General features: G+C 37.5%; 1 protein-coding gene across 3 annotated transcripts in view; it reads right to left on the reverse strand.

Annotated features, from left to right (window-relative positions):
* The window catches only part of VPS13A (vacuolar protein sorting 13 homolog A), a 154,319-nt gene that overhangs the window by 133,789 nt on the left and 5,237 nt on the right, over positions 1-15,293 (reverse strand). For all 3 annotated transcript variants that reach the window (XM_080972149.1, XM_080972148.1, XM_080972150.1), the window contains exons 3-8: positions 14,652-14,694; positions 11,914-12,009; positions 10,708-10,809; positions 8,131-8,237; positions 4,021-4,080; positions 3,231-3,290 (exon numbers count right to left, since the gene is read on the reverse strand). In XM_080972149.1, coding sequence (XP_080828275.1) covers positions 3,231-3,290; positions 4,021-4,080; positions 8,131-8,237; positions 10,708-10,809; positions 11,914-12,009; positions 14,652-14,694 — 468 coding nt within the window. The remainder of the gene's footprint in view (positions 1-3,230; positions 3,291-4,020; positions 4,081-8,130; positions 8,238-10,707; positions 10,810-11,913; positions 12,010-14,651; positions 14,695-15,293) is intronic.

Below are 15,293 nucleotides of genomic sequence, written 5' to 3' on the forward strand. Positions count from 1 at the left end.
TAAATTAACAACAACAACAATAACAACAACAATTTCTGTCCACCAACCATGTATCCACATGCCTGAAAACTTCAGGTTAACACTGCAAGAATCTGAAGAAATAGACTGTACTCCATGAAAGCTTATGCTGTAATAAATTTGCTAGTCTTCAAGGTGCCACACGGCTTTTAATTATTTCAGCTACAACAGAAATTGTCTAATGGATGTAAAATGCCTCTTCAAGCTAAAAAGGATGGCAACAAAACTGCATGCATAGCCTCCTTTGTCTATCTTCATGACAGACACACGACTGATCCAGGCAATTTTTTAAAAGTAACTGAACAGCTGGAAAGATTAAGTGCATTCAAAATACTTACTGCATAAATCACAAAACTCGATAATAGCAACATACCTGTGGTCTCCCTGACAACAGAAGATATGGCACTAAAGAATTTGACCAATGGTCTGCTGATTGCTAATGAGTGAACAAACCACTGTTTGTTTGGAAGAAGAAATCTGACATCTTATCACTTATATAGACAAGTTAACCTCCACTGCTGGTCTGGAATTAGTGACACATCAGTGCAAAACAAATGCTACACAGCAAGATGCATCTGTTTCAAAAACGATTTGATATGGCTATGATGGCATCAGCTGTTCCATGTTGTTCAACTATTTCCTTATACAGTGGTACCTCCGGTTACGAACTTAATTGGTTCCAGAGGTCCATTCATAACTGGAAACCACTCGTAACATGAGGTGTGCTTTTGCTAATGGTGCCTCCCGCTGCGTGCGCGCCGCCAGAGCATAACTTCCGCTCGCATCCCAGGGCAAAGTCTGCGACAAGGAGACCTACTTCCAGGTTAGTGGAGTGTGTAACTTGAAGCATTCGCAAGGGCGGGTGGTACGTAACATGAGGTACCATTGTACTACTTATACAAGATGCTTATTATATAAATCTTGTACCTTCTTATAATTGAGCATGTCTGTACACAACCCTTATTTCTGTTGTGCATTTGCATCAACAGGCTATTTATAGCATTTTTCCATCTTCAAAGGCTGTGTCTCCTAGTACAGTCACAACTTTGTAGGCATCAATCAAATTTAGATGTCATGGGTCAGATTCAACTAATGTATCCCATCAGCAGAAGCACAGCTTAAGGGTTTCCCCAGCACTATATATAGGGCTTCACGCCACTCCTGCTCCACTCAAAATTGGCTCTGGGAGCTTCAGGAGAACCCCCAGAACAGCACACAGTGGGAGGACAGGGATTATTCTGTCTGGCAAGCCAAATGATCACTTTAGCACAATGCTGAATTGCTCACCTTGCCTGGTAAGGACACTAAGATCAGCAAATGGAACCCAATTAGTTTTACCGTGGCCTAATGATTATCAGCTTGCGATGGTGGGGAAGAAAACTTTTTTACTGTTGGCACTGGTTTTATAGAAGCAATTTTATAGAACCGAGTGAAATATAGTTCTTATAGAACCTGATGAAATACAAGAGGCCCCAATCTGTATTGGCATTGTACTTTAGAAGATGCACCTATTTACACAGCCATTCCCTTAAACCAGGAGACTCTGGTAGGGAGTTCAACTGCTGTACTGTTTTAATGGGATTGTTTCATTGCATATTTTAATTAATTATGTTTATCTTTTAATGTTTTGAGACAGGGAATTTCATTAATGCAAGCAGTTTATGAGCTCTGGGTGCAATACTGTACCTAAGATTTCAGATTAAAACTGCCACTGATGGAAGGAAAGGAGGACCTTTTTCCACCTCCCCACTTCCAGCCACTCTTTGAAGATTGGAGAAGGGACCCTCATAAGAATATTGGGGGAGCAGGAAGGGGAAGTATGGCTTTGTTTTTTGCAGTCTTCAGATGAGGACTAGACCATATGAAAAATGAACACAAGATTTTAGCTGCAGTTCACTCATTTTCAGCTTTGTATTCTTGTTATAAAAAGCACGCCTAGACACTCCATTGCGGCGCACATAACCAGTGCTTTTTTTCTTTAAAATGTTTAGGGGTACTCTCATTTTCCTACTCCTATTGAAATACTGCCCCTCAATGAGGCCAAACTTAGATTTACAAAATGCTTAGGGGTATGCATACCCCTGCGTACCCCCAGAAAAAAGCACTGCCCATAACCTAGGTTTAAGGTGCCATTTAGCTCCTAGCTTTCATATCTCAGCTTCTAACACTGTGTGGTGGGATTGTTTTTATACTTTTAAACTACTTAGAAGCTCAGTTTGGCATTCAGCTGTAAATAAAGTAAAAAACAAACAACAACAACAACAGCCTTGCAACAGCCGAACTTTCCAGATACTTGCCCCAACAAAGAGTGTACGGCAGTATCTTAATCTGGATGTAACCAAGGCACGCAAAAGATTTACCTTCAACATCTAGAATAGGTTATTAACACTTATTCCTTGATGGGCCATTCAATGAATCAACAAAACCTCCATCTCATCTGGAGTATGTCTCAGCTTGTTTACCCACAATCAGTCCGTCATTGACCTCTAACATAAATTACATTAAAAACCCTTCTAAAATATTTTTAAGTGGCCACAAAACCAGCCAGTCTGGTTGCACCTTAACTCCTTCCAAAATTTAAATGGTTTTAAGAAGTCATATGTAAAACATCTAACCTACAGGAAGCATTTTATGCTTGATTTTTGCTAATTTACAATTATGTGAGGGGGGAAACGGCTGTTAAATTTAAGCAGGGGTAAATAAAAATGGATGAAGTCAAAGCAGTCAATATCAGGGCAGAGTGTTGAGATCATACCCAATGAGCGAATGGATTCCGACCAATGCAAATAAACTTTATGCTTGCCTTTTGGTAATTTAAAATTACCAGTATGCAATACAACAGACAGGATAAGAAAAACAAAACAATAGCTACTGAAAATTTGAAATGCGAGTAACAGAAGTGTTTATAGTTACAGGTAGGTAGCCATGTTGGTCTGCCATAGTCGAAACAAAATAAAAAAAATCCTTCCAGTAGCACCTTAGAGACCAACTAAGTTTGTTATTGGTATGAGCTTTTGTGTGCATGCACACTTCTTCAGATACGTTCAGAAGTGTTTATGGAAAGCTTGTATTGCAACAAAATGTGATTTGCTACACAGTAACTGATTTGCATTTAGAAAGGTTGTCAATATGCAACTGTAATATGCAATATGCTATTTATATTACATTCTGAACACACATTTATACAGGAAGCATTCCAAGCTAAGACTTACCTTATAAAACAATTTAGTAGATGCATCCTGTATACATGGATTCCAGTTTTGATCTGAAGTCTAGAAGACAAACAGGAAGTTATTATGAAAGAAGCACTACAAAATTATCTCTTGAATTCTATTTTTAGTATAAACACATTAAAAAAAATCACATGGCTAATACTGTACAAAGATCAACTGAGCTTGAAAAATTTCCCTACAATAAAGCACAATATTAAATTTTTGAGAAAATGCACTTCCCCCTCCCTGGCCACCTAACAGGCTAGTAGGCTTATCAGTTGCATCACATCACAGTGAACTTTGTGATGTGAACACTGATGTGATGTGCACTGCAGAGGGTTGGATTAGATTAATTCTGTGGTTCCTTCCAACTCTACAATTCTATGATTCTATGAACAGAGTTCTGGTCCAGTTCTTGATGAAGTGTTCCGCTCTCCCCTCCTGCACTACCAAAGATGAGTTTGCAAAGCTTCCACTTTTGATAAGCCACAGCTTATCATGTCACCCAAGCTGACAAACTGTGATAAGCATTCATTATGGTTAGATAAAAACAAGTCAGCTTCAAAAACCATGGTTTGAAATTGGCTTATTTTAGACTAACCATAGTTAATGCGAATTACACTTCATCAGTCGGTGACACAGCAAGCTATGGTTAACTGAAAGTGGAAGCAAAGAATTTAGATTGCAAATTTAATCATTATTGCATGTTCAAAAAAATCTACCTTTGAGTGTAGAATATAATTAAAAAAATAAAAATAGGGTTATGCAGCAGTAGTTGAAAGTTATGTACCTGTAAACTAAGATTTTGAAGTGAGACACCAAATGACAACGGAATATCTTTATTTGTAATCTGAAAATAAACAAAAAAGGTTATTCACCAAAACAGACACGATTTGCAACTTGGATAAGATAACGTTAAGATTTGTGACTATTTATCTAATAAAACAAAACAGATTTCCAAGGGCACAAGGCAAAGATGCCCACTATCACCTCTATTGTTTGTTTTAGTACTGAAGTACTAGCAGGAAGAATAAGAGCAAATGCAAATATAAAACACGTGAGAGTAGAATATCAAACATATAAATTGAAGGCATTTGCAGATGATGTAGTTCTTACATTAGAGGAACCAGGGAGTAGTATACTCAAAGTGATTGAAGAAATAAATAATTCTGATAAAGTAGCAGGATGTAAGATAAATAAATTGAAAACTAAGATGTTGGTTAAAAACATGGATGTGTAGGCAAAAAAGGATTTAGAATCATTGAGTGGGTGGAAAATGAATAAAAAGGTGAAGTATTTAGGATTATGGCTAACAACTAAAACCCCCAATATATTTAAAGATAATTATGTTAAAATATGGAAAGAAGTTTTTTAAAGACCTGGAAATATAGGGGAGAATCTATGTTGGGAAGGATCTCAGCCATAAATATGAACATTTTACCTAAGATGTTGTTTTTATTTCAAACCGCTCCAATAATTAACAATACAGACTACTTTAAAGAATGGCAGAAGGATATTTCTTGATTTATCTGGCAAGGGAAGAAACCCAGAATAAAATATAAAATATTAATAGAAGCTAAAAAAGAGGGGGCTTCACATTGCCAGATTTTAATTTATATTATGAAGCAGCATGTTTGTGTTGGTTAAAAGAGTGGATAATGTTGGAAAACACTCAGTTATTGGATCTGGAGGGTTATGGTATGAATTTTGGCTGGAATGAATGTTTGTGATATGGTAAAGGTAAATACATTTTTTAAAAAAGAATGTAATTAGGAAAAATATACAGAGAATTTGGGAGAAGTATAAAAACCTGCTAGAGAGAAAAACACCTTTATGGCTTTCTCCAGTTGATGCAATCTCACAAAAAAACTTAATCTGGGAAGGAGATGGACAACATATAAGGAACTTTTGGACTTTATGGAGCAAGAAGCCAAATTGAAGAAGTTTGAAGATGTTGGTACCCAGGTGACAGACTGGTTACAATAACATCAATTAAATGAAACGCTCAAAGCTGGTAAAAAATGTGGTTTCATTGAATTCACATTTTGCAAAGTATCTGATAGAAAATAGTGATAAATTGATATCTAAGATGTATAAATTACTATTGGAATGGGAAACAAAGGATGAAATGGTAAAATCAACAATGATCTGTTGGGTGAGAGATGTGGGTCACAGCAAGTAAATTAAAAAGGAAATTACATGGAAATGATCTGTAGATGGTACCTGGCACCAAGTAAATTAGCAAAAATGTTTAAGTCAGAGTCAAGTAAATGTTGGAAATGTAAAGATAAAAAAGGAATGAGACCACCACTGCAATAATGTTAAGCTTTCATTGACTACAGGATGCTACATTTGCTGCAAAAGACAAACATGGAGTCCTCGGGAGAGGGGGGAGTCTTATGTCTACAGGGTAATAAAACGATAATAAAAAATGAAAAACTAAAAGATCAGTGTGCCCTGAATCTGTTCATCACACTAAAACTACTGCAAACTGTAGCTTCTAAGCACAGCAAGAGGACATTCTTTACTACATATGCTTTTAGATGCTTTTATAAACAGGTATGAAACATCTCAAATTCTATGCTATTCTTTAATTATTTGTAAAGCTGTGCTTGTAACCTAGTTAAAAAGTTTAACTTTTGCAAGAAGATGTTCAATGTTTTAGTTACTTCTGGTAAAAACAGATAAGCTCTAAAACAGAACTTTCCAAACTTTTCATGATGGTGACACACTTTTTAGACATACATCATTTCATGACAGTAATTCAGTTTTAACAGCAAATCAGATGTTAAACTAACCCCTTTCCAGCCCTGGGAGAAGTGCAGGGAGTGTTTTGGCAACATACCTACAAACTGCAGCCCAAACACTAATGTGTTGCAACATACAGTTTGGAAAGCTCTACTCTAAGAAATAGTTCAGTCCTTAGTGGCTACATAGCAACCAGAACAGAACAGTTACATTTCTGTGTGTGTGTGTGCGCGCGTGCGCGTGCACGCTCACATAGGGGCTAAGAAGCAAAGAGGCAGGTGTGACCTAGAAGATGAGCAAGCTGGCAATACTTGTGATGTCAGCAATCTAGCCTTTTGGCTACATTAAGAAAAGTTCCTGTGTGTGTGGAAAGGACAATACAGTGGGCCTTCGGGTTACGTACCTCTCTGGATATGTAATCTTCGGGTTGCAAAAGTGGCAAACCCAGAAGCATTTTTCCGGGTTCCGCCGCTCGCGCATGCACAGAAGCGGCGCCTCTGGTTACAGATTTTTTGGGGTGCGCACGGACCCCTGGAACAAACTAAATCCATATCCAGAGGGTCCACTGTACTGAAATAATTCAGACCTGGATATTGCCAAAGAATTATGTTCACACAGGCCAACTGGATTTCTGGATTTTTATGGGGGGAAATGTTTGTTTGCTGCAACATGTGACTATAAAAAGAGTTCCCTCTCAATACCAATCCCAAGAAGGGAATATGGGGCAGAGAAGCCAATGGTAGAGAAGACCAAGTGGAACTGAGAAGACCAATTCCAAGAAGGACAGTTGGAAGAAGCCAATTGGGAAATGGACTGCAACTGAAAGAAAGGATGACAATTTAAGAGAAGACTTAAAAGAAGCAGAAATCTGAAGATGCAGACGCAACAGGAGAGCCAGTGTGGTGTAGTGGTTAAGAGCGGTAGTCTCGTAATCTGGGGAACCGGGTTCGCGTCTCCGCTCCTCCACATGCAGCTGCTGGGTGACCTTGGGCCAGTCACACTTCTTTGAAGTCTCTCAGCCTCATTCACCTCACAGTGTTTGTTGTGGGGGAGGAAGGGAAAGGAGAATGTTAGCCACTTTGAGACTCCTTCGGGTAGTGATAAAGCGGGATATCAAATCCAAACTCTTCTTCTTCTTCTTATCTGCAGGCCTCACTTTTTCCTGTTATTGCTTGTTACATGATTCTTAGCCTGGGTCCGTAGTATATGTGTAAGTGTGAGTATACTCTATCCTCTGTGTATTTTCAGGTTTGTGTACACATAGTACTACATAGTACATGTGTACTACATAGTACATAGTAATATCTTCACTCCAACTTCTATTTCCTTTTTCCCCAGGATCAAGCTCCACAAGGGAAAAGAACATCTTGCTGTGTACAGTGGTACCTCGGGTTACATACGCTTCAGGTTACATACGCTTCAGGTTACAGACTCTGCTAACCCAGAAATAGTGCTTCAGGTTAAGAACTTTGCTTCAGGATAAGAACAGAAATCGTGCTCCGGCGGCGTGGCAGCAGCGGGAGGCCCCATTAGCTAAAGTGGTGCTTCAGGCTAAGAACAGTTTCAGGTTAAGAACGGACCTCCGGAATGAATTAAGTACTTAACCCGAGGTACCACTGTAAATATTTTTAGATAATAAAGCTTTTAACATTCATTTTTGGTCTAGTTATTTGTCCTTGCAAATGAAGATCCAAGATTGTGGTCTGGTTTTTCATCCAGGTATCCTTACAATCCCTTTTGCAAAAAAAGATTCCTAAAATGTGTGTTTTGGGCCTGATCCACTTGCCACAGACAGCAAGGCTGTTGTTTATAGTTCATTTTCCAGTTCCATCCACAAACTGGCTCGTAATATGATGACAGGGCCTTATCTATTTTGATTTGGGAACAGTGCCTAGCCAAAATAATAGATTAATAGAGCAGCTTCATGCTTTTTCTCCTCCAAATATCCCAAAGCATAAAAAATTAACATACTATTTTGACCTCTCCCGGAGAGCTCCAAACTGCAATCATGCACAGTCACATGCAGAAAGCTAACAGTCATTCCCTGCAGCAGTGCAATGTTCAGTTTCTTTGTAGGCTTGCAAGTTTGATAACAAATTATCTGTAACCACATCTTGAATTATTTATAGATATTCCATACACAAATACTTACATCATCCTCATAGCGAATATGGATGTTAGAAATTTTCAGCTGAAGATTTTTGATGACCTGAGTAATTAGTTTTTCTATGAAAGTGTCTTGCTTCTCTTCTGGTTTATCTAAATTAAAGCACAACTAATGAATACCTAGTATGATTAATCATAAGGAGTGGCGATACTCAGTGTACCCATTGAAATCAATACACATTGGTCTACTTTGAGTATGGCTAACATTGGATATTCTCTACAGAGACTTAACCAATGTTGACCGATTAGCAAATTGATGTACTTAAATTCAATATATTTTTAACCAGAGACCTAATAGGAGTAATATTAGGACATTAAATTGCAGATGTGATTTGGGCTCTTCTTGTTGTTGTTCTGTTGGGTGCCTCCTTATGTTTTAAGGCAGGAATAAATAATTCCGTGCCTGTCATATACAACAACAACAACAACAACAACAACAACATCCCCCGCCCTTCTGCAACTCCTCTCAACTTGGCTCCTCTGACTGGGACTAAAGGGAGTTATAGACCAAAATCTTTGAAGGTGTAACATTGGTTACCTTTGTTCTACCACTTCCAATTATACAGGGTGAGTCTTTTAAAAGAGGCCCCGTGGAACATGTGTACTCTGTATCCACGGGGGCCTCTTTTAAAGGACTCACCCTGTAGAAACACACTGTTGAATAGCTCACCCAGTGAAAAGCAATTGCAATTCACAGTAATGACTATGTACATGTTAAAACTGCATAAGAAAGCAAATGTAGTAGAGCTGGATCTAGGATATTTAGGTTGCTGCCCTTTTAGGAATAAAAATAATACTTTCCCCACTACCTCCCACATTTGAACCAGAGTGGTCATAGTATGACAAAGGTGCCAGATAGTGTCTATACTACTGAACTGTTTAAGAGCATCCAGGTACTCAACCTCTACCTTCTCAGCATGACATACCACAAAACCTACATAAAATTTGATGAATGCAGAAGGAGAAATATGCCCATCAAACTGACAGGTTCCATGGGTCATTCCATGTCAAGTGATCCAAGGACTTTCACCTTACCATTTTACATTACTTTCATTTTCACTTTCCTAAAAGTAGTATAAGAGAAGGTCCCAGATCTCTGTTTTTAATTTTTTATCTCATCCCGTTTTGAGTTATGAGATTTGGAAATTTTTTTAAAATGACAATTTTGGCCTTGCCGGACTACACAAAAAACCTTAAACGCTCAGCCCAGAACTGAGATATTTCCAAACTAAATATACCAATCTCTTTAGAACTTCATGGGCTTTAATATGACATGGCACATGAAGAACTTACTTTAAATTTCAAAGTTAATTTACATAATTTAAAATTTTAGAAAGTGATTTAAAACATCAATATGATCTCCCCAAAAATGTATTGATTATTTCATATTTCTATGAGCTTCTTGCAAAATTTCATCTTGGGATCTCAATGGGATCACATTAAGTGATATATATATATATATATATATATACACACACACACACACACACACACACACACACAGTGGTACCTCCGTTTGCGGACGGGATCCGTTCTGGTCAGATCCCAAGGTTTCCGCAACCAGACAGACTGCTTCTGCGCATGCGTGTGGCGTAGTAGAGTGCTTCTGCACATGTGTGCGAGGCAAAACACTTCCGGGTTTGCCGCTTTCGCAACCCAAAGTTTATGTTACCCGAGGGTAACGTAAGTCAAGGTGCTACTGTATTTTACATTGTTCTCTTTAGGATAAATAGGTCTTCCTGGAGTAAAATGTAACAGAATAAACAAGAGTTCACACCATATTATCAATTACTTCAGGCATATCTTTAAAAAGATATTCAATTAAAACGTATTTGGAAAGCTAGTCAGGCTAGTCCAGCAAGACCAAAATTGTAATTTTTTTTTGAAATTTAAAACTCTCATAACACAAAAACAGGATGAGATAAAATATTAAATTTTTAGATTTAAACTTAGTTCCAATTGTTCAACAAGTGTACAAAATTTTAAGAAAATTCAACAACATGAAGTAAAGAAAATCATCAAAAATTGGACTATTTGATATTGAATGATCCCATGTAAGTATTACAAATAACTATTTGAGATCTTATTGTTACCTAAATAATTCACAAAATGGGAAACCAATCTACTATAATTCATAATGGGTTGTGCCTCTTAGAAGATTTAGCAAAGTGTAGCCAAACCGTGGCACACTTATCTTTAGCAACAGCATGCACCACAATTAAAAAATAATGTTGGTTAACCAAAGACTCAGAATGTGACTCTTCTAAAATAAATCACAGTTGAGTAATAAATAACCACAACATAAAATCAACTATTCACAAAACATCAGCTTCAACTTTCAACTTTACCAGAAAGTCTTTTTTAAAAAATTACCCTCATTCCTCTGCACTTTCACTGAAAAGTAAATCTTATCACTCTTAGAGCACAATATTATACATCTCTGTTGAGAAGTGTGTCCCAACAATGGGACTTTCTTCCGGGTGAGTGGGTACAGAATTGCAGCTTTAGATGTTTGGCAACTTCTACTCCCACAAATAAAAATTGGTATTTTCTTTTTCCTTACTTATGTCAGCGATCTTTTGCTTTGCATCTTCTATTCTTTGAAGTTCTCTCTGCTTTGCTTCTAGTTGTTGCTTTAGTTCTTTTTCTGCATCATATTTAATACCTAACAAAATGGATGAATTAATACAGTACTTCACATTTTTAAGATCACAATAAAGCCAAGTTGTGATGAAACAGGCAAATAATTTATTAAACAAATCAAAGCTATAAGATTTAAGACATTTTCACATATTAGTGCTGAATCCAGTTTAATAGAATTTCTCAATCACAAAGTAACTTTAAAATTTCTATATTTTGTCCTATCCTGTGTTTTTGCTTTAGGGTCCACACTGTTAAGAGTAAGGGGAAACCTACCAAAAGCCACTGCATTCCTTTTCTTTCAAAAACAAAACATTCCATTTCATTTTTAATGAGGATTGTGACTTTGGAAAAGCTACTTAAAAGTCATTCCTGTGTCTCCATGCAATGGTAAAATAGGTTTGGGGAACCTGTGGCCCTCCATACTTTGTTGTCCTATAACCCGCTTCATTCCTTATCACTGGCCATGCTAGCTGGGGCTGATAAGAGTTAGAGTCCAACAATGGCTCAATTTGCATATTACACTAAGGGCTTAGCCTGAACATACTGGATCCTGAGATTGCAGCTGCTTTGCTCTTCTCTTTACTTGAAGTAAGTAAAGTAGTTAAGATTAAACGTAACATGTTGCCTCATGATTAAGCCCTTTCTTGCTTAACCACAAGCTTTAGCCAAGGTTACTAGTCATGGTTAAAGAGGAAAGATGCCCCTCTCTGCCAGCTACTCCTAGTTGCAAACCTATCCTAATGCTCTTAGTACACAGACACTGGCAACTCCTATAATCAATGACCATCCCAGAGTAAGGAAGAACCACTCCATAGAACTGGACGGGGTGGAACCTGATCTTTAACGAACCATATAGCTAGGCATAGTAAGATAGCTCAGGCATTAGTAATGGACCCTAGACACTTGAAAACACTGAACATTACCAGCCAAATTGTTGGCTGGTAACTTGGGAAGGCTGGCAGCATTTTCAACTCACTGGGGAAGATTTGTTTTGTCAAAACATGGTAATATCTGATATATAGATCATACTGACTAAAACTATTGCATGAATAAAAACAAAAAGAAATTCAATCAAATAAACATGATTTTATTTTACAGAGTTACATAAAGAAACAAATCTACTTACTGGCTGTAGGCACAATAAGTAAGAAAACTTCATCTAAAACAGCTTCAACTGGTTGAGTATAAAGATTTTTCCATGGAATTTGCAAATTCAGTTGACCTATGAATACAAAGGAACATATACTCTTACTGCAAATATTTGCATTATGTTTAATCATATGTAATTATTTTTATAAACAAAATTAACCCTGTTTCTGATCACTTGTTAAGCCAATACAACATCTCCAAATGCATTATTTAAACCAAGGAATATAACATGCTACTATTACAATGCTTTACACAATCAGGGCCTCACTACACATTAACACTAACAACATAATTTGAAGTTGGCTCTTTAAAAAAAGAAAACAGCAAGGGCCGAGTGTTAACAGTCGCCTTAAGGCAGCTGTGGAAAACCTCTGATTCACAGACCAAACCTGGCACACCAAGCTTCCCCAATTGGCCCGCAAAGTCATTTTGCTCAAGTCACACCCACCTGCCCTACACCTGTCAACATATAAAGGGTGTAGGGATACAGTACTAAAGCAAAACGGGGAAATCACTTAGTAGGGCCCTGCTGTCTGTGAAGTGCTTTGATATCCCCGACTACAGAAAAATCATCTGAGATCATTTATGATGTCATTTGACTGACAAGTGGGTGGCCCTAACCACATGTCAATTTTGGCCTGCAAGACAGGTCATTATAATGAACTGACTAGTGGAGAGAAAAAGATTCCCCATCCCTGCCTTAAGGAATCCTAAGGGTCAAGACGTACAACCCAGATCTCATCTGTCATGTCACTAGCATGTCACACAGATGGTTCACATCACCGGCTATTTTTATTCATCCTTTTTCACTCAGTAGACAGGATGGTGCTTCTGAATGCAAAGAAGTTGTGCAAATAAATGTTTGTCCTGTTCAACTGAAGTTCCTACAGGTTGCATCATTCCTTCATTCATACTTCTATCACCCCACAGTCTTCCCACTGCAGACACAAAGTCTGAATCACCATTTCATAGTCAGAAGTCTAAAAAGATTAATATTCATGTTCTAATTAGGTTTGTAAAAGATAAAAAGCCACAGTCTAAAGCTGCTTTAATCATACTGGAAACCAAACAGCTATGATTTTTTTTTAAGCAAACATTATCTGATAGGATTCTCCAATAATAATAATAATAATAATAATAATAATAATAATAATATATTATTTATACCCCACCCATCTAGCTGGGTTTGCCCAGCCACTCTGGGCGGCTTCCAACGGAATATTAAACAGAATAAAACATCAAACATTAAAAACTTCCCTAAACAGGGCTGCCTTCAGATGTCTTCTAAAATTCAGATAGTTGTTTATTTCCTTGACATCTGAGAGATGTAATAAATGCAAACAAATAATGCCCCAAATGAAGAAAGCAAGAAAAATATATATGAAACAAACAGAAAAGGTATAAAGAAACAATCTGGATATTTGAACCAGAATTCGAGAATTTTTTATTGATATAATAGAAAGGATGTATTTCAAAGATAAATCTAACAGAATGAGAAAACCAAGAAGATACATTATCTTTTCTGTAAATTAAATGTCATTTGTAAACTGCCAGTTATAAATCAATTTACTATGAGTCATCATGTACTGCAAGTTGCCCAAAAACGTCAAATTATTCTGGAAGTAAGAAAATAGCTATTTTAAAATGAAATGTGCATTTTCTCATGTTTATATGTATATATATATACTTTTAGATCCAAAGCTGTATTAATTTGGAAATTTGGGGTTCTTTATAACCTATCAATGAAAAGCAACATTTAATGAACAAAAATAACTGAATGCTTAACCTACAATGAAATTGTATGAAAATGGGACATTTAGTAGTCCACAACAAAATAACTGCATATTAAAATATTATTCAATAATTATTTGTAGAGCTGACACCAAAATAAGAAAATCTTACAATGCAATCCTATCAATATTTAGATTTACATACAGTGGTGCCCCGCAAGACGAATGCCTCGCAAGACGAAAAACTCGCTAGACAAAAGAGTTTTCCGTTTTTTGAGTCGTTCCGCAAGACGAATTTCCCTATGGGCTTGCTTTGCAAGACGAAACGTCTTGCGAGTTCTTGCGAGTTTGTTTCCTTTTTCTTAAAGCCGCTAAGCCGTTAATAGCCGCTAAGCCGTTAATAGCCGCTAAGCCGCTAATAGCCGTGCTTCGCAAGACGAAGAGACTCGCGGAACGGATTAATTTCGTCTTGCGAGGCACCACTGTATTCTATCATGCTACAAAGCCTCACAAGTAGTTATAAGAACTCCAATGTTAAGAAATGGTGCCTGGATTTCCTTTTTTCCTCCTCTGTCCTCCTCAGTTCTTCCTTGTATATTGCTGTCCGAGAGAAGGAACTGTATTTGTTGGTGTGTTTTTTTCTGTAACTCATTCTGGGTGCTTTCGAACTGCTAGGTTGGCAGGAGCAGGGACCGAGCAACAGGAGCTCACCCCGTCGAGGGGATTCGAACCGCCGACCTTCTGATCGGCAAGTCCTAGGCTCTGTGGTTTAGCCCACAGTGCCCACCCGTGTCCCAGGCATGGCATTGCATAGTAAATGTTCAAATCCTAAATATATCAAAATCTAGTAAGTCGACAATTAACTGCTTATCCAAATACAGGTCAATAAAATAGAATAACAAACTAAAATCAACTCAACTCCAAGTTGACAATTTTAAATATAATAATTGTTTATTGCAGCAAAATATGATAGAATTCAACTTACCGATATGCCCTGCCTTAACTTTAAATGGTACATCAAACTGATACTGTAAAGATAATTTAAAAAAGAGTTATTTCAGCAACAAAATTAGTTATTTTAACAGTACAAACCATACACATATATTTTACTGCATTTCAGCTTTGAAGATAAATAATTAAATATCATGCAGCAAGTGAGACAACTTTCTGGTACCAACTACGTTGGTCAAATATTGTGAGCCCAAGAGCCTGGATACGATGTGACAACACAGAATTAATGAAAACAAAGTAAGTGGGATTGTGCCCATTGTCTCTGGACTACACTCATTCAGCATAATTCACAGAACTCACGTGTATATTGTCTGTCCATGCACAGACTCTCCATGCATGACTGGGGACCTTGAAAAAAGCTGGATTCTTGATCATGTTAACAGGGTCTAGATCACACATACGGTGCCTATGCACAAACCGTTCTGCTTATTTACTCTAATGATGTTCCCTCTGTGAAGCGTTAGGAAGTCAGAGATTTCTTGTTCTGTTCCCCTTTATAATGCCAGTGTTCACTTTAGACTCCATAGATCAGAGCTGGCAAACCTGTGGCCCTGCAGATATTGTTGGACTTTCTCATCAGCCCCAGCCAGAATGGTTAGTAGTGCAGGATGCTGTG

The sequence above is a fragment of the Podarcis pityusensis genome (assembly GCF_964106645.2).
Source record: "Podarcis pityusensis genome assembly, chromosome: 11".
Taxonomy (NCBI): Eukaryota; Metazoa; Chordata; class Lepidosauria; order Squamata; family Lacertidae; genus Podarcis; species Podarcis pityusensis.